At 41.8% G+C, this 21,405-nt stretch overlaps 1 protein-coding gene and 1 gene segment (V, D, J or C); both read left to right on the top strand.

Moving 5' to 3' along the window:
- The window catches only part of AMPH (amphiphysin), a 259,694-nt gene extending 255,750 nt beyond the window's left edge, over positions 1-3,944 (top strand). For both annotated transcript variants that reach the window (XM_017956768.3, XM_017956767.3), the window contains one exon: positions 2,712-3,944. In XM_017956768.3, coding sequence (XP_017812257.1) covers positions 2,712-2,819 — 108 coding nt within the window. In that variant the 3' untranslated portion in view covers positions 2,820-3,944. The remainder of the gene's footprint in view (positions 1-2,711) is intronic.
- A 15,174-nt stretch (positions 3,945-19,118) lies between these two features.
- Positions 19,119-20,976, top strand: LOC101006148. The segment is given in 2 exon segments: positions 19,119-19,951; positions 20,066-20,976. Coding segments are annotated over 2 exon segments (486 nt in total).
- The last annotated feature ends 429 nt before the right edge of the window (positions 20,977-21,405 follow it).

Genomic DNA, 21,405 nt, shown 5'->3' with positions numbered 1-21,405 from the left:
AGATGCTGTTCTTTTTCTTTCACTATTTCTCTCTGGTAGTCAGGTTGGATAATTTCTATTGATCTGCCTTCAAGTACTGTGACTGTTTCTTCTTCTACTTTGAGTTTGTAGTTAAGTTTATCCAGTGACTTTTTCATCTCAGATATTAGAGTCTTAGAATTCTTCATTTCCATATTGTTCTTTCATATGGTTTCCATTTCTTGGCTGAGATTTCCCACTTATATTCTTTCATTATCACTGTCTCTCAGTTTATATACTTGAACAAATTTATAATAGCTGCCTTAAATTTCTTACTGCTAATTCCAACAGCTGGGCCATCTCAGGGCATATTTCTATTGTTTGCTTTTTAATCTTTGGGTCATAGTTTCCTGTTTTTTTCCATGTCTAGTAATTTTTTAATTGATACTAGACATAGTAGGCAGACCATACATGGTAAAGAGTCTGACTCTGTTTTCTATATCTGAAAATTCCTTATTTTTGTTTTAGCAGACATATAAATTACTGAATAATTCCCTTGAATTGATGGGAGTTGGTTTTATATTTTGTTAGGGTGGGTCTGTACCCTTTATGCATGCACAGCTTGGGGGTCAGCCCAGGACTTCAAGGCAATTTATCCACATGTATTAGGATACCCATCCCCCAGTGGCTCCTTTCTTTTCAAGATAATACCCCCTGAGTGTACAGCTTCTCTGACAGCCTTACACTCTATGATCTGAATGCCCCACATCACAATGAGTGAGGATAATCCTCCGGGGAAAAGCTGTATCAGTATAGATCTCACCCCATGCAGTTCTCTACTTTCAAGGGTCAAATACCCTGTAATTTCTGCCTGCTTTTGGTCACTTCCAGCATCTTCAAATAGTTGTACCCATTATTTATACCCATCCCATTATGTATAAATGTATACTTTATATGTTATATAACCAAGAGTTCTTTTTATGTATAAATAGTTGCATATATGTATATATAGGTATTTATAGATATATAGTTATTCCAGTGTTTTTAATTATTCTCTCCAGAAGGATTTGTCTAATACAAGCTATTCTGCCATTACCAAAACTGGAAATCTTTTTCTACCACATATTTTAAGCAGTTAATATTTAATTTTTTATATTTTCCTCAGCTAAAGATTGATGTTGGCTATTATTCTCTACAGGTTGTCTTTCAGAATATATGTGTTGGAATATATCTTGATTGTGGGTTTGTGTAGTCCTTTACTTGTTTTCTTTATTGAAACAATTTTTAAGTGCTTAACTCTACTTGGCTCCATTAGATTTTTCACTCACTGTAAATAAAGTCAAATATAGACACTTGTGGGGGAAAAATGACCTTTTATATGCTTTCTAGAGGTTCAGAAAATATTTAGCTATCATCTTTTATTTTAAGTATAGCTTTGTCCTTCCCATATATGACATCATAATTTTAAAAAGGGCACTTTTCCTCATCAGCTAGGATATTATCAGTTATTTTATTGAGTCATTTTTTTCTCCAGCGGTTTTTTTTTTCTGCCTTCAAAAATTGGGCTGTCGAAATACTGATATTTCTTGTCTATATGGCAGCATCAATTTATAGTCTCAGATTATATCAAAAGGGAATGAATTCAGCTTCTTCATTTAATTTTTGAGGTCTAATTTTATCCGATGTACTTGAACTATGTTGGGGGTTGGTTCAGACTAACCCTGGCCATCCCTCATCTGAAGTGGAATTTCCTTTCTGCACTGGTTAACATAATAAGGATAGTCATTTCCCACTCCTTGAACTTCCTATGGTCTCGTTTCCTGCTGTTTCTTTCAACTCAGCTTTTCCAGTTAGACTCTGCTTATCTTCAGGAAGCCAAGGGCAGACCACAGCCTCTGTTTCTCAGTTTTAAGTATCATCTCCCATTCTGCATGACCATACGTGGATGGGTTCTCTACCCTTTCTGGGGCAAAATGTTCCATTTTTGTGATGGCACTTCTATAGGACAGACAAATGTCTATGAGAAATAATTTATAAAGGATATAGGAGTGCTTCCAGCAAGAATGCCATGACATCCAACTGATTTGTAGTTTATACAAACTTGAAAAATTAGGTATTATAAAAACCAAAATAGTAATATCAGGCAATACACATCTAGCTTTTAGTATTTGATAAGCCCTACATAGGTAGTTTATTGGGGTTATAGGATATGAGCTGGGGGTCAGAGTTCTTTCTTATAAGCAAGTGGCTTGGGATGAAATATAAGACATTCCATGGTCTCATCAGTACTCCATTCTAACCTAAGGAACCTAAAACCTTTTTTACACTGTGACCCCAGAACAGGTCATGCTCTTGTGCATGAAATGCTTTCACATGGTATATCTGTCTTTGCACTGGTTGTAATTGTAATCCTTTTCTCCTCTTTAAGAACTCATATTATAATCCAGTTAATGTCAATTAACTATGCTTTGTATAGTCATAATGTTAATATTAATTGTCAATTAACTATACTTTGTACAGTCAATAAGTCATTGAAAACGTTTATTCCTTCTTTTTCTTTTTTCTTTTTTGTTTTTTAACTAACAACTTATTTGGGATAGGCCTTCCCATTGATTATGGCACAGCACTTTACCTGTAGTGTGACATCCTGGTGCAGAACCACAACACTAATGTAACACATTATTTATTAATTGCGGCATTGTGGATTTTCCAGTAGTTTACTGGACCCTGAAAGTCCTGTCATTGTGTTTCAGGATGCAGGCTGGCTGGTGGGAGTGAAGGAATCAGACTGGCTTCAGTACAGAGACCTTGCCACCTACAAAGGCCTCTTTCCGGAGAACTTCACCCGACGCTTGGATTAGGGCAACAAGTATTGCAAGAAAGAGCTCAGTTACTGGGTTTTTAAACCTTCATGAAAACCTGAAGAGTTCACTTTTGCTATTATGCTCTTAATGATTTACAGACTGATGCCAGACGAACCTTGGGAAGATGTATCAATGGAGTATGTGTGCAAAAAAAAAACGTAAGAGAAAGAAAAGTAAATTAAGGAAAAAATCCTCACTCGTTCCCATGTTGTCAATAACAGGTTTGTTTGTGCTTTGTCCAAGCTGTGGACTCTTGTACTTGATCCCCTCCCACCAATTCTAAAGTAGCTTTCTCCAGATCAGACTTTTATTTCTCTGCATCAGGTGTATGGTATTGAGTGGCTGCCCTGCAGAAGATGTGATGAATTATCCTGTGGTACAAGATTATCTTATTCCCCTGCCCAGGTGTGAGCACGTGCTCTCGCTCCCTTTCAGGTTTACTGTGTTTAAAACTAAACTGCTGCAAAATTTCTCAATGTTATTTTCCAACACATCTATATGTATATATATATGGACACACAGTCACGCAAGCTAGTTCCCATGACTCCTGGATCTATGTGTATGCAGAAGGCTACATATACATAGTTGCTTTCTTTCCTTTCCATTGTAACTCTTTGCCTCTCAAGTGTCATTGATACATGCATTGCTCTTATTCTGACTGGCATTACAGTCGCAGTTTTGCCTCATGGCAAAACCAGTCATCCCATTGCCAAAACAGTCAACAGTATCTGTGTTTGTACTGTGCAGTTTTCAGGATGAGATGACAGATAGCATGACCACACTGAGGCCCCCTCAGAGAAAGCAGGGCCTGATTTATCTAGCTGTCCAGCCGCTGTGGCTGGAGGTAGGCTAGTTGGGATGGGCAGCTAAGTAGTCTTCTCTTCTGCCTTTATGAGATTGGGTAGAAAGATGGGGCATATTCATCCACCCCCAAAAGAACACTATAAAAACAGCTCCTCTATATTTCCACCTCTTTCTATTTATGCAACTCATCTTCACAGATTGTTCTAAAGTAAAATAGATGGTGTATGCTGTATCCACAAATCATCTGTAACAATTATGTTTTCAGTGCTGTGTCATTCCAAATAAACCTTTGGTAATCTCCAACGATTACCCTAATTCCTTTTGATGAGTCTTTTTTTTTTTTTTTTTGAAATTTTGTTTTGTTCCAGTCAGATACTCTGCTTGAAACAGTTGATATTGGAGTTGTTATTTGTGCAGAAATATGCTTGTTCTTCCATTAGGATGCACTCCACGCCCCCACCTCACCTCCCCACTTCCTTCATTCCAGTCATTGCTGGTCACTCGGTGTTCCCTGACATCCAGCAATTACTGCAGCACCAATAACAGCTGCCAGTGGAGAGCCCTTAAAGGTGCCGGCTGTGGACTCCCAGTACGTGAATCAATGATAATCTTACGACCTTCATAATCAGCAATTTCTTCTCACACCAGCTTCATTTTCTGGTCACTTTTCTTTCTGGCATGTTTATGTTCGTAGGTACATAAAAATTATATCAGATGGAATAGGAAAGTGAATTCACTTGGCCATTATTTCCAGAAGAGAATTTTTAACCCAGAAGCCTTTTAGTTGATTTGGACTCTTTTCTGCTAGTGTAATTCTTTATACAACGTAGGCTGATCAAGAATGTATATTATTAGACTTTTAGATTTGGTGTGTATTCCTGATTCACGGTTTGAATCTTCCTGGCGTATTACTGACTTTGTTGTGTTAAGTGTGAATAGGGAAATAACTGTTATTGAGCCAAGATTTTTCCAGGGGTTAATTTACAGAGAGGCTGGATCATCATGAATGCTATTCTAGTGCAAGAAAAGCAAATGTCACTGCCCGGGAGCATGACTGATAATTCAGCAAGTGGAAGGCAGGAATGTAAGATTCATAATAGAAAGCCACTCCTGACATTAGAGTGCACACAGGATGTTAAAAGCCAAGACTGAAAAATTAGCTCTAATAATAAAATGCACCTAATGTTCTGCAAAGATAATTGCCTTGCCACATCTCCTGGAGCAGAAGATGTGATGAATTGTTCTTAAATTCCTTTCACCCTCCTGCCCACAGTGGCTGCTCACAGTGTACTGTTGGCCAGGACATGGCCCAGATAACTATAGCCCTAGATGAATGTTCCTGGATGAATGTAACAAGTTCTTCTGAAATGACGTGGTTTTAATTAGCTATTTAGTCCTGTTTTTTAAAATGCCTTTGGATTTTTTTACACTAAATAAGAGTCATCAGATTTTTGTTTGTTTGTTTGTTTGTTTCAGGAATTGCCAAAATCCAAGATTTCCTAACGCATTGAATACAAAGAAGATGGAGGGGATGGGTGTGGGGTGGTGGCATTCCCCAGAAATGTCCTTGAATGTGGAGTGAACATTGTTTTCCATTTCAGTGCATTTTCTAAGGAATGTTAGTTTTCAAGGACTTTCTGGGGTTACTAGTGTGAAGTTCTTTCCACTTCCCTTTCTTAGTTATTCTGTTCAAGTTCTCACACCACCAACCCATCCTAGGCACATCACCCAGTCACATAATGGCGAGTTTGTAGCTCATTGATCCCAAATGGCGTTGAACCAGGCCTTGGTACTTTCTGAGCTTCCTCTCCATGATTTAAGATTCCTCTTAGAAACCCAATGGCATGCAGACCTTCAAATAGTTATGAGTCAGAACTGTTTGGAAAGAAAGCCAGTAGTTCTTATTACACATACACCTACCTGGCATTCCTACCAATATGACAGTCACTCATTTAAACCTGTGTGATGTATATAATTGCAAAGTAAAGTTGCCTGGCAATTTGAATTTTTTTTTTTTTCTTTTTGAGATAGAGTCTCACTCTGTCACCAGACTGGAGTGCAGTAGAACGATCTCGGCTTACTGCAACCTCTGCCTCCTGGGTTCAAGCAATTCTCCTGCCTCAGCCTCCCAAATAGCTGGGACTACAGGCACGTGCCACCATGCCCAGCTAATTTTTGTATTTTTAGTAGAGACGGGGTTTCACCATGTTGGCCAGGATGGTCTCAGTCTCTTGACCTTGTGATCACCCTCCCAAAGTGCTGGGATTACAGGTGTGAGCCACCGCGCCCTGCCGGCAATTTGAATTTTTAACACTATCGCAGAGTAGCCAGGGCGCCTGGGACAGGTAAAGGTTCCCATACCATGCTGTCGCATTGCTTCCACCATGCCTGCTCTTCCTGACAAAGCTGGGGTAGCTTTGGAGTCAGCCAGAAAACCATATCCATCACATCTTAGGCTGCCCAGTGACGTGTGCACGTTTAGAATTCTGAGCCCTCTTTTCTCACATAAAGAAGCCTCTACTCAGGCCACTGGAACAATCCCAGCATGACCTCATGGCCCATTCAGATGGCCCATTAAAGAAAATGCCTTCGGGAAACTACAAAAGTTATGAGAAATCAATGAGTTTAAAGATGGCGGAAGCTCAGTGCTTTATTCCACACAAATTGCCAAATTGCACGGCTGAACACCTTGAAGCCTTAGAAATAGACCGGCCAATGGATTGGCCTTGCAAGGACTCTACTCCTCTTTTCAAAGGAGCCCAACTAACAGCTGCCTTCGGATTTTTACTTGGAACTCAACTAAAAACCTTATAAACATGTGTCAGAACTTGGAGATGAGCAGATCACACAGCTTTTCTACACAGTGCTGTAGCTACTGTGTTCCTGGGGTGACTTCTTCCTAGGACTTCAGTAAGTGGAATCGGACATTTGGTAACCGCACGGAGAAGACAATGATCAAAATTCTCTTGGAAGACTTAGAAAATGGAGATCCAGGTGGTTCTGTTCATTTGTGAGCCCCGCAGGTGCATCCCTGTTTGGTGATGATCCTGTCCTGAATCAGCAACAGGAGACCACCTGGCTGTTCACGGGCAGTGTTCTTCAAGGCACAGAGCAGGGGGTTGATAAATTGTTCATAAAGCCAAATAAATAAACTATGCTCGAATAAGCGTAATATTCCATCCAAATATTTTGTGACTCATTGGTAATACCTTTTAAGGATCACTTAACAAACAGCAGCAAATAATGACTTTTTCCACTTAAAAGGTATTTGAGACATAACGCTTACATCTATGCAAATTGAGAGGAAGGCCAGGTAGCTACCTTGAAGCTCTTTCCAGAGGAATCTAAATTTTATCTCTGTTTCCTAAAATCCGGTTAATTCCCAGTCCCCCCTGATCTCAAGTCAAACACTCAGGTTGTCTGATTGAGGGTTGGGTCAGAATTACATGCTTATTTCCCTCCCTGCCGCACCCTACATAGGGTGCATCTGTAGTTAACACTCCAGAAACTCTTCCTGCTGCATTCTGATGCGCTGTAAGACCAGTCCAGCCCAGGAGCACCTTGTCCATAAGCACCTTGCCACATGGCTGATACCCTATACCCTCTCCCACCAGTAAATATTAAACTGTGTGTCATTATGCTCTGCTCTCCAAAAACTTACCAGTGATCACAAAGTTCTGTCTGTGGCATTTGGAGATGCCACCAAACTTCCAGTTCTCCCCCAAGATTCCAAGATACGAACTTTCCTTGTTTTCTTACCTCTCTGGTTGTTCCTTCTCTGTTACGTTCCTAATTTTTTTTTCCTTCTTCCTGTGGGTGCTGGAAGTGGGGTGGGGCAATAGTGATCTGTCCTTCAATTTGTGTTCTAGTTGTCCAAGGAATGTTGCCTTTGGAGTGTCTAATTATTGCTTCCAAGTACACATGTTCATTTGTTCATTAAAATATATCAAGCACCAGCTAAGTGTCAGTTACTGTACATGGGGACCGCATTCATAAGACTTAGACATTGCGCTCAAGGGACTTCCTTCCAAACTGCTCTATGGTGCATCACCGAGGAGCTTCTCCATTCTTCAGAATCTTGGGCCTGAAGACTTGGGAGCTTCCTTTGTGCATCATTTTCCAGATTTTGGGCACCTGCTATGATTTCCCCTCAAAACATACAACCTTGCACTTTAATCTATTTGGGGTTCTGTTCTCCACGCTGCCAGAGAAGACAAATTGGATCCTTGTTGTCTCCCTTGTCACTTGAATTCCTGTCTTCCTCGTACCCTACTGCCCACCTATTTTAAGTACCTAACAGGTCCCCACTCCCTCCTCACCTCTCCCTCTCAGAAACACACACACAACCGATGAATATCTACTGCATGTCATACCAGATCCAGGAGCCTCTGCTTGGTCTTCAGAACTGAACTTCATCTCTTTCCCAGTATTCATCAATTGCCTGCTTCAGAGGCGTCCCTTCAGCGCCCCACCTACCTTCTCTCCCTCAGCTATACACCTTTCTTGCCATGCTGCAATCCCCCTCCTGGGATACCTTCCCAGCTCCTGTTGGCTTCTAATCCCATTCCCCAGGCATAGTTCAAGTCCTATATCTTCAAAATCCCCCTGTCCTCTCACCCTTCTACATCCTTTCCACATTTAGAGTAAATACGATACTCCTAGCCCTTCATTTTCCCCACCAAGTGGCACAGTGTCTCCAACCTTCTCTGCATGCTGTATTCACTCCTGGATCTTGCACACTCGTTTGCTGAGTCAATGAACAAGAGGCTGATTGAACAATTAGTTCGGGGAAGTCTAGAAACCCTCATCCCAGGATCAGCATGGAATAAAATTTGACACTGACTATGAGAAGAAAATGCTAACTACTTCTGTGATATTGGAGAGGGGGAAGTCTTCTTAAACAGCACTGCAAAACACCCAAAGTATATGGCAAGAAAAAAGAGTTTGACTCCTAAATTAAGAATTTATATTTAATGAAAAGATATTTGAGATAGTTAGTTGGTAGAAAGATGATAGACTTACCTAAGATATTTGTACCATCCCAAATTCACAAAGGATAAATGTCTAAAATATACAAGGAACTCATTCAAGAAGAAATGAATAATTATTATAATTTGTTTATATCATTTATATTTATTTATAGTTATGGCAATAGTTAATATAATAACATTTGTCAACTCTCTGTCATTTGCCAGATACTGTGTGTATTATTTTATCTAATCTTTACAAATCTATGAGGTGTTGCTGTTTTTCCTTATTACAGGCAAGGAAGTTAAGATAGAGTTACATGAGGAAGCTTGTTCATGGTCACACAGTCAATAAATGGCAGGGCCAGGCTGTGTCCCAGGCAGACGGGCTCTAACATAAGTTCTAACTGCAGCCTCCTTGTTGGTATGCTTAGAGGACGTGAAAGGTAATTCACACTTCAGTGAATACTAAGTATAAAAAAGGGCTTCAGCTTCCTAATAATCAGACCTGTGCCATTTTTTGTTTTTGTTTTTGTTTTTGTTTTTGAGACAGGTTCTCACTCTGTTGCCTGGGCTGGAATGCAGTGGTGCGATCTTGGCTCACTACAGCTCCTGCCTCCTGGGTTCAAGCAATTCTCCTGTCTCAGCCACCAAGTAGCTGAGATTACAGGTGTGCACTACCATGCCCAACTAATTTTTGTATTTTTACAAGAGATGGGGTTTCCACTAAAATCCTAATTTTGTATTTTTAGTAGAGATGGGGTAGCTTGATAGTTATCATATTGGCAAAAATAAATTAGCGTTTCTGATAACACCATAGCACTGGTAGCATTTAGTGAAGATGTGAGTGTGTGTTCCCCCTGACCAGCAATGCTGGGAGGACATTCCCAGGGAAAGACTTACACAGGGAAGAAGAGGACCCTGTGAGGGGTCCGTCAGAGCTCCCTGCTGATAGCAACATGCCTGTGTTTGGGGGAATGGATGGATGGAATGCAGGGGCTGCCAGCTGTGGAGCGATGAGCAGCAGAGAGAAGCATGAACGAAGGGCATGAGCTGGTGTGCAGACGTGGACAGGTAGAAATGGCATGCCAGTACACAGACGAAAAACACAGTATTCAAGAACAATTCTATATACAGTCATGTGTTGCTTGACAACGAGGAAGCATTCTGAGAAATGCGTCCTTAGGTGATTTCATCCTTGTGCGAACGTTGTGGAATGCACTTCCATAAACCCAGATGGCACACACAGCCTACTACACACAGAGGCTGTATGGTGTAGCCTGTTGCTTCTAGGTTACAAAGCTGTGTAGCATGTTACTCTACTGAGTGCTGTAGGCAACTGTAACACATTGGTAAGTATTTGTGTATCCAAATATATCTAGACATAGACAACCTACAGTAAAAAAAAGGATATATAAGCTTAAGTAAGGTATCACCTGTATAGGGAACTTACCGTGAATGGAGCTTGCAGGTGAGTGAGTGAATGAGTGAGTGGTGAGAGGATGTGAAGACCTAGGACGTTGCTGTCCACTCCTGTAGACTATAAACACTGCACACTTAGGCTACACTAAATTCATCAAAACATACATTTCTTTCTTCACTAATAAATTAACTTTGCCTTACTGTAACTTTTTTACTTTAGTAACTTTTATTGTTTAACTTTTTGACTCCTAATAACACTTAGCTTAAAACACAAACAGGCCAGGAGCTGTGGTTCATGCTGGTAATCCCACCACTTTGGGAGGCCGAGGCAGGCAGATCACGAGATCAAGAGTTCAAGACCAGCCTGGCCAAGACGGTGAAACCCCATCTCTACGAAAAATACAAAAATTAGCCAGGTGTGGCGGTGTGTGCCTGTAGTCTCGGCCACTCAGGAGGCTGAGGCGGAAGAATCGCTTGAACCCAGGAGGCAGAGGTTGCAGTGAGCTGAGATCACACCACTGCACTCCAGTCTGGGTGACAGAGCGAGACTCCATCTCGAAAAAACACACACACACACACATTATACAGCTGTACCCAAATGTTTTCTTTATGTCCTTATTCTATAAACTGTTTTCTATTTTTAATATTTTTACTTTTAAAACATTTTTGCTAAAAACTAAGACACAGCCACACATTAGCCTAGGCCTACAGGGTCCAGATCTTCAATATCACTGTAGTCCAGCTCCCCATCTTGTCCCCATGGAGGGTCATCAGGGACATAACACACATGGAGCTGTCATCTCCTAGGACAACAATGCCTTCTTCTGGAATTCCTCCTGAAGGGTCTGCCTGAGGCTGTTTTACAGTTAATCTTTTTTTTTTTTTTTTTTTTTTTAACAAGTAGACCTTGTACACTCTAAAATAATGATAAAAAGTATAATGTAGTAATTACATAAACCAGTAAACCAGTAACATGGTCATCTATTATCAATTTCAAGTATTATATACTGTGCATAACTGGATGTGCTAGACTTCTATACAACTGGCAGTACAGTAGCTTTGTTTACACCAGGGTCACCACAAGTGTGAGTCATGTGTTGTGACATTATGATGGCTACGATGTCACTAGGTGACAGGAATGTTTCTGCACCACTATCATCTCACGGGACTGTGGTCCATGTGGTCCATTGTTACTGAAATGTGAGGAAGTGCCTGACTCTAGTCCTCACAGATATGGAGGATCTAAGGACAGATACCAAATGCATTAGATTGGGCACCGATGGGGGAACAGGAGTAGGGAATGGAGGAGAGAAAAGAGTAAAATAAAAAACAAACATGCAAAACTATACATAACTGGCATGGATAATGGTGATAATGCACGCGGCACTGAGAAATACGACAGAAAAATATGATAATTAAGATTTTAAAAAAACAAGCAAAAAGCAAGAAGATATCAAGCACTGATTTCAGGATAACTCATTGAAGCCTCATATTTTAGCTTTGAGACTTAATTTTGGACAATCCACAGACAGAGGTTCCAGCGAGTAAATCACGATTAGGGTAATCCAAAGAGCTCCTTTTCTTCAGTTGTCTGTGGAAAACGTGACATTTTCCTTCAGGTAAAATCCGTGTACGCTGGCTGCCAGCACACAGCCATCTGGCTGGCCTTGGCCGCTGGCCATTGGTCTTGGCTTTATCCCACCCCTGCAGCAGCCTTCTTCTCCAGGATGGTCAAAGCTCACCCAGAGCAAAGATGCTCTGCACTCAGGAACACTGGATTCAGGCACTGATCCAAGCCCCTGCACAGCTCTGTGATATAAAAATGAGAAGAGGAGAACTTGTCTTTTAGCCCAAACATTTTCCAAACCACAGGCAATTACCTTGTCCTTCAGAGTCAAGGCACATTAGGTACATTGATAATAATTCCTGTAATTTTTAAGACCACAAAACATTACAACATTGAAAATTATAAATAGATAACATTGAAGTATGGTGGGAATTCTATTTTGTATGCATGTGTAGATTGACTAAGGGTCTTTTCTTTTTTTTCAGACTGGGCCAGAACCTAGTACCTGTAAGAATCAGCACAGTTCAGCCTTTTGTATCAATTGCAGTTGTGTCCATGTATGTGTGTGTGCATTCTTGGATATGCGTGCACACACCTGCATGTTACCTACACAAACCTCAGTGTTCCCATCCTTCTTAGGTGGCATTTTTGAACATTGCATTTACACTGGCCTAAAATAAGTTTGTTGGAGTCATGGGCCTCATGTAGTAGCCAGGCTGGGCTGCAAAGCCATTGGCTATCCAAACATTCAGAAGACCTTTAGGAATCAATGTGTTTTTGTTCAGGAATCTATGTAGAATAGAATTTTCCTAGAGCAGTGTTGAGTCAAGAGGAAGCAAAAAACATGCCTTATTATTGGATCAAAATAAAAATAGGAAACTTCCATTGTTCATTTCACCACACCTATTGTTTCAATAACCAGTTTATCAATTCAATTCAGAATCACAATTAGAGCTGGAGGAAACCAAAACCATCACCCACTCCTCTGATTTTGAGGCGGGGGAAATGACAACCCTGCAAGGAGTCTCTTGCCTAAAACTATCCAGCACATAAGGTGTGCAGTTGGAGCCTGCCTTGCATTTGGGGTCCTTTCCATTCATTATACTAAGTCTTTGCTGTTAACAAACACCACTTATTGGACTCTGATATTGGGGAATATAAGACGTATGCTATGCCTTGAATGGCCAGGAGGGGGTGCTAGATGTTAGTACAAATAACTAAATGCATTCAAAACACTCTACTTTTAAAGCATGAAGCTGGGAGTTGAAAACAAATAGGAAATATAACATATTTTGTATTAAAATGCAGCCACTTCATGAAGACAGAAATTAATCCTTGAATCATAAACAGCCAAGCAGTTCCCTTATGGCACAGGCTCTGGAGACCGATCAGTTTGGTTCGAATTCTTGGTGTGCTCTTCATTAGCTAGGTGACCTCGAGGCGTTATTTAACCTCTGAAAGCTTCAATTTCATCTGAAAAATGAGGATAAGTAACACCTACTTTATGCTTGCGAGAAAAGAATACATATATACAATGTTTGACACTCAAAGGGTATTTGCTATCATTTAATGGATCAAGAATTTCTGTTATCATGTTAAAAATTAGTCTTTTAATAAAAGGCCATTAGCTATTTACTTAACAGTGCTAGAGGAAATTTCTATGACTTTTTGAGGTTCACCATAATTAACTGAATGAATACTATTCAACAGTATCTTAGGCTGTTTGCTTACTGGCATAGGAGAGTGACTCTTGAGTTTCTAAAATCTTTCTGAAATTTTCTTCATGATCTCTTATACTTTATAGCTTAAAAAGAAATATATATAATATTATATACATATGACATATGTAGACATATTATATGTTATATAATTTATATTAAAATATTTATGCATATATATGAATATAAAATGGCTGGTAGCCAGGATTTTGGAATTTGTTAGACTTCAGTTGAAATCTGGGCTCCATTATTTACTTGTCAAATGACCTTGAAGAGTTTAACCTTTTTAAGATTCCAATTCTCTCATCTGTGAAATGTGATTGATTATATCTCCTTTGGAGTATTATTGTAAGAATTAAGTTGTGGTAAAGACTAGCTTAGATACCATTTAGTTTAGAAATGAATGAGGTGGCACAATCCCTGGTCCCAGGAGATGAATGGTGTATCCAGGGTAAAGGTTATTATCGCCACATACAGTGACTTTCCCAAGGACATACAACCTCTAAGCGACAGTGCTTGGATTTTTATTCTGCCTTTTCCAAAGCAATTCGTTCTTGGAGCTAAAAGTTCTCAGGTCAAACTCTCAGAAGTGGCCCTATTTGGCAGCTCCATCTTGAGAAGTAACCTCTCCCTTCCGCACGCTCTCCGTGGGATTGCATTCTTGGCTGCTCATCCTGGGCTGAGGCCCATGACGAGACCACTCCCAGGGCACCAGGCAGCCACAGGGCCGGTGGACAGAGCAGGCAGGAAGTGAAGCTTTGGCTGAGGTTTCTGCGACACACTTAACTTCCCTGGAAACGGTGCCTGACACAGCCTGGCCACAACACTGGCAGGAGATGCTGCTATTTTCTGGGAACATGAAGGACCCTGTGAGCAGCACAGGAGACAGGAACATAAACTGGGGACCGTCCTCCACCCACTCTGGCTTCATATCTTCTCCATTGTCCACTCCTATTTTAGTCCAGGATGATCAGTGACGATGTGCATGAGTTACTCATTCCCATCTATGCCCCAGCCCAGACTGACCATATTAAAATCCTGTTCTTTGCAGAATTTGTCATTTTTCCTTTTAATTTTCTATGGAAAGAACACACGTTATATAATTCAGCTTTATTGACACCCTTATAAAAGCCTTCTAAACTACATACCTGATAATTTATCCCGTTCAAATATGCATATATTTGTTGCATATATCTGTTGCCCAGGCTGGAGTGCAGTGGCACGATCACAGCTCACCGCAGCCTTGACCTCCCAGACTCAAGTGATCCTCCCACCTCAGCCTCCCAAGTAGTTCAGACTACAGGCGTGTGCCATCACACCCAGCTAAATTTTTGTATTTTTTGTAGAGACTGGGTTTCACCATGTTTCTCAGGTTGGTCTGGAACTCCTGGGCTTAACTGCCTTATCTGCCTGCCTCAGCCTCCCACAGTGCTGGGATTACAGGCATGAGCCACCGTGCCCAGCCTCACTGGTACACATTAAATGCCTACTATGTTCCAGGCCTTGTGCTGTGTGCTGTTGATACTGAGGTGTGTGCCCCCTTAAGCTTGTTGAAAACACTACTGTCCTGCGTCACTGTGGTCACAAAGTGATACAGAGAGCCCAGACAACCATTTAGAGATGAGGAAATTCTAACAATTCTTAGTAAGAAGATTATTTCCCAAAATGTTGCTAGGGAACATCTCACAGCAGATGAAACAGAAATATAAGCAACTATCTGCATACTAGAACTTTCTCCCCAAGGCAGTGCTATTTTTTTTTAAACAATTCTTCTATCATCATCATCATAATTCTGACCTCTTGATAGGTAAAGGTACAATTATGAGGAGAAGCAGAAGAACTTTTACATCTGTGAGTTTGCACCTGTCTCCCACCACAGTGAGCCGATCACACCCTCAGGCGCCCAGAAGACTGGCAAGGAGGACTTGATAGAGACAAAAGGAGAGACACAAGAGGGGACAGAGGTTAATATGAAGAGGGAGAGGGCGTGATATAGAGACAGTGATGGCAACAGAAACTAGAAAGATGAAGAGGGATGGAGAGCAGAGTGGAAGTGAGAAGGAAAGAAAATGATTGGGACGGTGGCCATACAAGCAAAAAGAGCGAGAGACAGAGACACATAGAGAGGAGTAGGTCTCTATCATGACCGGGAGAAAGAGAGAGAACAGAGACAGAAAGACAAAACACACAGAGAGAGGGTGAGAGACAGAGGGATAGAGAGACAGAGAGAGATAGAGAGAGGGAGAGAAGATGGAGCGAGAAAACAACAGAGAAGAGAGAGAGACTGTGATAAAAATATAGGGACAGGGAGAGGGACAGGGACTGAGAGAGACAGAGAAATAGGGAAAGATACAAGAAGAGAGAACTGGAGTTAGGGGGAGAGATAGGGAGAGAGAGAACGATAGACCTGGAGAGACAGAAGCTTACACATAGACACACAGAGTGTGGCAGTGTTAGGAAGATAGAGGTAAATATACAGAAATAGTGGTAAACATTGAGATAGAAAAATATATAGAGAGAGAAAACTAAAGAAATATGCATATTTATATATTGTTAAAAATAATATATAAATGTATGTATACATGTATAATATGTTATATAAAATATTATATGTATTTACATACAAAAAAACTAGCCAGAGGTGGTGGCGGGCACCTGTAGTCCCAGCTACTTGGGAGGCTGAGGCAGGAGAATGGCGTGAACCCGGGAGGCGGAGCTTGCAGTGAGCCAAGATCTGGCCATTGCACTCCAGCCTGGGCGACAGAGCAAGACTCCGTCTCAAAAAAAAAAAAAAAAATTATGTGTATTTCTAGCTTTCCTTTTCTCTTTATATATTCTATCTGTCTGTCTATCCATACCATTGCCACAATAACGCCATGTAGCAAATATGCCAAACTCAGTGGCTTAGCACAATAATCATCGACGAATTCTTACAAGTGCATAGGTTTGCTAGGCTGTTCTGCTGATCTAAACCAAGCTCATCTCATCTTGGTTGGGCTTGGCCACATGTCAGGCAGCTGCTGGGTTAGCTGGGAGGGGGACTGCCTGGTCAAAGTGCCTGGGTCCGAATAAATCAGCTCCACTACACACAGGGTTTCATCCTCCTGCAGGCTAGCCTGGATTTGTTCTAATGACAATGACAGAAAGCGAAGAGCATATCAGGCCACTTGAGGCCTCGATTCAGAATGGAGCCCTGTGAGTTCTTTTTGTATTTTTTTTAAAAAAAAAAAAAAAAAAAGGCTGGGGGAATAAACGGCGCCTCTTAATCGAAGGAGCTTTGAATTATCACGAATGAGTTTCACTTCTGGGAAATTTGCAGTGAGCCCACTCTGCCTTGTCTGACTCACAAATGCAACTATGAACCCTGAATCTGAGGACTTTGAAAAATAAGCAATAGCAAGTCAGTTGGAGGAGGAAATTGGAAAGTGAAGCACTGTGAATTCACAGTAAGTTTCTTATTTATTTTTCCTCAATTATCCCCTGGCCTGTACTCACAAATAATCAGAAATGCACAACTGTACACCAGGTGAGGACAGAGAGAAAGGGGGACTCTCTGTGGTCAGAGAGCCCTGGTTTTCTCTTTTTCGTCCTTTTCCATTCTCCTGCAGCCCCCTGGCAATCTGAGTGGCAGTGGCAGCAGCTATGGTGAGCCAGGAGCCTAAAGCCTAAAAACTCTTAGGAAAGGGATCCTTCTCTCTGACCAGGGAAGCTGTGGCCCTGAGAGAGAATCTGCTGGTTTTTGTTCTCTCTATATCCTCTCACTACTTGGCCCTGGAGTCAGACACAATGGTGGGAAATGCAGTGTACTAAAGCCACACCTGTCCGGCCAGAGGACTGGAGGGGACTAGAAAGAACTAGAAAGTATTGCAGAGCGTGCAGAGGGAGGAAGATTAAGAAAGAAACATCATGCAATGATATCTGGATTCCTGGGGCTCACCCACTAGCTGTGCATGCATAAACACAACCCCAAACAGCTCCAAATCCAAAGGCCTTGCAAACCGAAGTAGGAGTAGGCACGGCCCAGGTCCCAGAATGGCCACTGGGTGGCGCACACACGGGACGGGTCTGACAAGCACTGCAAAGGCTGGAAAACGGAACCAAGGGGAACTGCCCACCAAACACAAGTAGGAACTTGTAATCCCTAACTGGGTCAGTAGCCTGCTAACAACAACAACAAAAAAAACCTCCACATTCTGTGTAATATTTAAACAATGCCCAGAGCTCTATAACATGATATTCAGAGTGTACCGGATTTAATCCGAAATTACTCCGCATGTGGAGAACGAGGAAAATCTTAGCGTCTCCAAACGGAAAAGCCAAACAACAGATGCTAATCCTGACATGACACAGGTGTTGGAATAACAAAGACTTTAAAGGCGCTATTGTGACCATAGGAAGAAATGGAAAGAGAGGAGGAGAGAAAGTAAATAGATAGGAGAGATACAAATAGAGAAACAGAAAAAGAGATGAATAGAGATAGGCAGATAGAGAGACAGAAATATAGAGATATGAAGAGAGAGACTAAGAAACAGGAGCACCAAAGCAAAATAGAGGAGACTGAGCTGTAAGAGGGAGCTATAGAAGAAAAATGTAAAGGGATGAACAGCAACGGGACAGAGAAAAAATAAATATGGACATAAAGACAGAGATGGAAGAACACAGTGATAGAAAGCAATGCAGAAAATAGAATAGTAGAGACAGAAATATAGCCAGTGCACATGAAAGCTATAAAGCAATTCATGGTAGTTGTCTAAATTCAATATATCATTAGGGTTGCATAATGCTAATATTCTCATTTTAACATTTCTCCTAAATTTATTGGTTGTAATACTTCCACAAAAGAACTTTCATTCGGCCGGGCACAGTGGCTCACGCCTGTAATCCCAGCACTTTGGAAGGCCAAGGTGGGTGGGTCACTTGAAGTCAGGAGTTCAAGACCAGCCTGGCCGACATGGTGAAACCCTGTCTCTATTAAAAATGTAAAAATTAACTGGGCGCGATGGCATGTGCCTGTAGTCCCAGCTACTTGGGAAGCTGAGGCAGGAGAATAGCTTGAACCCGGGGGGGGCAGAGATTTCAGTGAGCTGAGATTGTGCCACTGCACTCCAGTCTGGGCCACAGAGTAAGACGCCAAAAAAAAAAAAAAAAGAACTTTCATTCTTAAGCTCTGTGGTATTCTGAAAAGTAGTTTGTACAGAACTGGCAATGTAAATGTTTGATTTTTTCCTTTTCTGTTTTCAGAATGAGGTAGTGTCTTAGAAACCTCCAGAGGAGACTTTATTTTGCTATACCATGTTTTTCTGTTTTTTTCTTTTTTTTATATATTATACTTTAAGTTCTAGGGTACATGTGCACAATGTGCAGGTTTGTTACATATGTATACATGTGCCATGCTGGTGTGCTGCACCCATTAACTCGTCATTTACATTAGGTATATCTCCTAATTCTATCCCTCCCCCCTCCCCCCATCCCATGACAGGTCCGGTATGTGATGTTCCCCTTCCTGTGTCCAAGTGTTCTCATTGTTCAGTTCCCACCTATGAGTAAGAAAATGTGGTGTTTGGTTTTTTGGCCTTGCGATAGTTTGCTGAGAATGATGGTTTCCAGCTTCATCCATGTCCCTACAAAGGACATGAATCCATCCTTTTTTATGGCTGCATAGTTTTCCATGGTGTATATGTGCCACATTTTCTTAATCCAGTCTATCATTGATGGACATGTGGGTTGGTTCCAAGTCTTTGCTATTGTGAATAGTGCCGCAATAAACATGCATGTGCATGTGTCTTTATAGCAGCATGATTTATAATCCTTTGAGTATATACCCAGTAATGAGATGGCCGGGACAAATGGTATTTCTAGTTCTAGATTCTTGAGGAATCACTATGCTATGGTTTTCAAGATTTTGTGTAGGTGTTATTCTTTTGGTGCTTACAATGTCCTACCGATGGTTAGTGAGAGCCACGGCCATTGTTTTTCTTTGAGTAGAGTCCAAGGCAAACCAACATGCCTCACCCTCAGTCCTGTTAATAAAGCAGGTTCAAATCTTCTCAGAGTGGCCCTGGGTGGTTGCCTCCAAGTGGACTTGCAAATGTGAAAAGGAAGGTGATTCAGGGCCCTAATCAGAAGCTTCCTGGCAGGACCAGGTCCTGGAAGCAGCGTGGGCTGCTGCAACTCTGAAGAGCAGGTTGTGAGCCTGCTGTGGAACTGCCCTCTCCCAAGGGCCACGGCCAGCTGGCGCCAGGGTCGGCTTTCCCCACATCTGCACTCCCCCTGCTGCAGCCCTGAGCTCTCCATGCCCCTGGCTCTTTCCTGCAGAGGGCCTGCCCTCAGTGGCCAAAGGAGGGCGCTGGAGAACGGACCTGAGCAGAGAGGCAGGAGCTCCTCTGCGGGGTCCTCTCAGGCAACACCTCTTCTGGAAGGAAGGCTTGGGAGTCCCCTGAGACAGATCCTCAGTCACTTCTCTCTGCCTGTGTCTTAGAAAGACCAGCTCCTCCTACTGTCTTCTGTGCTAGGGATCACTTCCTTGTTGAGTGGCACCTGAATTTTGAGAGGTTCCTCTGCTCCTCTTCATCTGATCCCTTTCCTTCCAAGGCCCCGCAGAGGAAGGCATGCGGTGGGCCCTAGCCCTGGTTCTAGCTCTCCTGTCTCCTGGTGAGTGTGCTGCCTACAGAGAGGCTCATGGGTTTTGTTTTGTTCTTTTCTTCTTTTGCAAGGGCTGCCATACTAAGAAATGCCTCATTATATTTTGTGTTGGTTCCATTGCAGCCAGTCAGAAATCTTCCAACTTGGAAGGGAAAACGAAGTCAATCACCGGGCCTACTGGGTCACCTGCTGAAATCACCTGTGATCTTCCTGGAGTCAGTACCTTATACATCCACTGGTACCTACACCAGGAGGGGAAGGCCCCACAGCGTCTTCTATACTATGAACCCTACTACTTCACGGTTGTGTTGGAATCAGGAATCAGTCCAGGAAAGTATGACACTGCAAGCACAAGGAAGAGCTGGAATTTGAGACTGCAAAATCTAATTGAAAATGATTCTGGGATCTATTACTGTGCCACCTGGGACAGGCACCATGATTCAGACCTGCCCTACACCACACTAAAAATCTGCCTGTGGTTGCTTCTGGTACACAAGATAGACCAGCCAACTCTTATTTCCTGCCCTGAATTTACTGTATTCTGTACAAAGAGAAACACAGCTTAACTCCTGCTCTCCCCCCTAATATCACACTCCCCTGGGCAGCAGCTGCATCCTGTTCCCCACTCTCCCCCAGGACTTTCCCGAAGACCAAGTTGCCATCTCCAGGCCTCAGCTCAGCAGCCTGGCTGAGGTCTCCTAGGACATGGGGGAGGCCCACTCACTCTGCTTCCTAGGACAGACAGGTACACCTAGAGTCCAACTGTGAAGCAAGATATTTTGGACAGCAAATGGGAAGGGTGTTTATACTGAATCATGTATCCAATCATGGTCCAGAGATCACAGCTGAGAGTGGCACTTATTCCTTATGTCCATAACAATATATGCAATACTATAATGACCACCAAAACCCTAGGCCTACATATGCAGTTGAACATTCTCGCCCTCTGCCCTCCCTTTTATCCTCGCCCTCCTTTCTTACTTCCATGCTTACTTTTATTATTTTTCTCTCCCTCCCTCCCTTCTTCCTTTCTTTCCATCTTCTCTCCCTCCCCCGCTCTTCCTTCCTTCCATCCATTCTCCGTTTCTTTCCTTCCTTCCTCCCTTGCTTTTCTCTCTCTTTCTTTCCTTTTTGGGTACATAATCAGAATACTTTTTCCACAAAACCATTTGAAATAATTTTCCTCTATTTGTTCATGCCAACATTGATACAGGTACTTTAAATGTTCAGTCTTCATTTTTATATTTTGGAAATTTGTTGTGTTACTTTGTTTTGTTTCATATTTGTTTTGTATATACAAAACATTTACATGGAACTGAAGTCAAAATTATAGAAGATGCATTTGAAGATTTTAGCATCCATTGTAGAGTTCTCGTTCCTCTTTTCTCCCTCACCCCATAGGTAAAAATATTTTTATGAGTTTTCTTGAACTTTTTAACTTTGTTTGTCATAGCACAGTATGT

Source organism: Papio anubis, chromosome 4, assembly GCF_008728515.1.
Source record: "Papio anubis isolate 15944 chromosome 4, Panubis1.0, whole genome shotgun sequence".
Classification (NCBI taxonomy): Eukaryota; Metazoa; Chordata; class Mammalia; order Primates; family Cercopithecidae; genus Papio; species Papio anubis.
The sequence above is the reverse complement of the archived record's forward strand: the minus strand, read 5'-3'. Positions and strand labels throughout refer to the sequence as shown.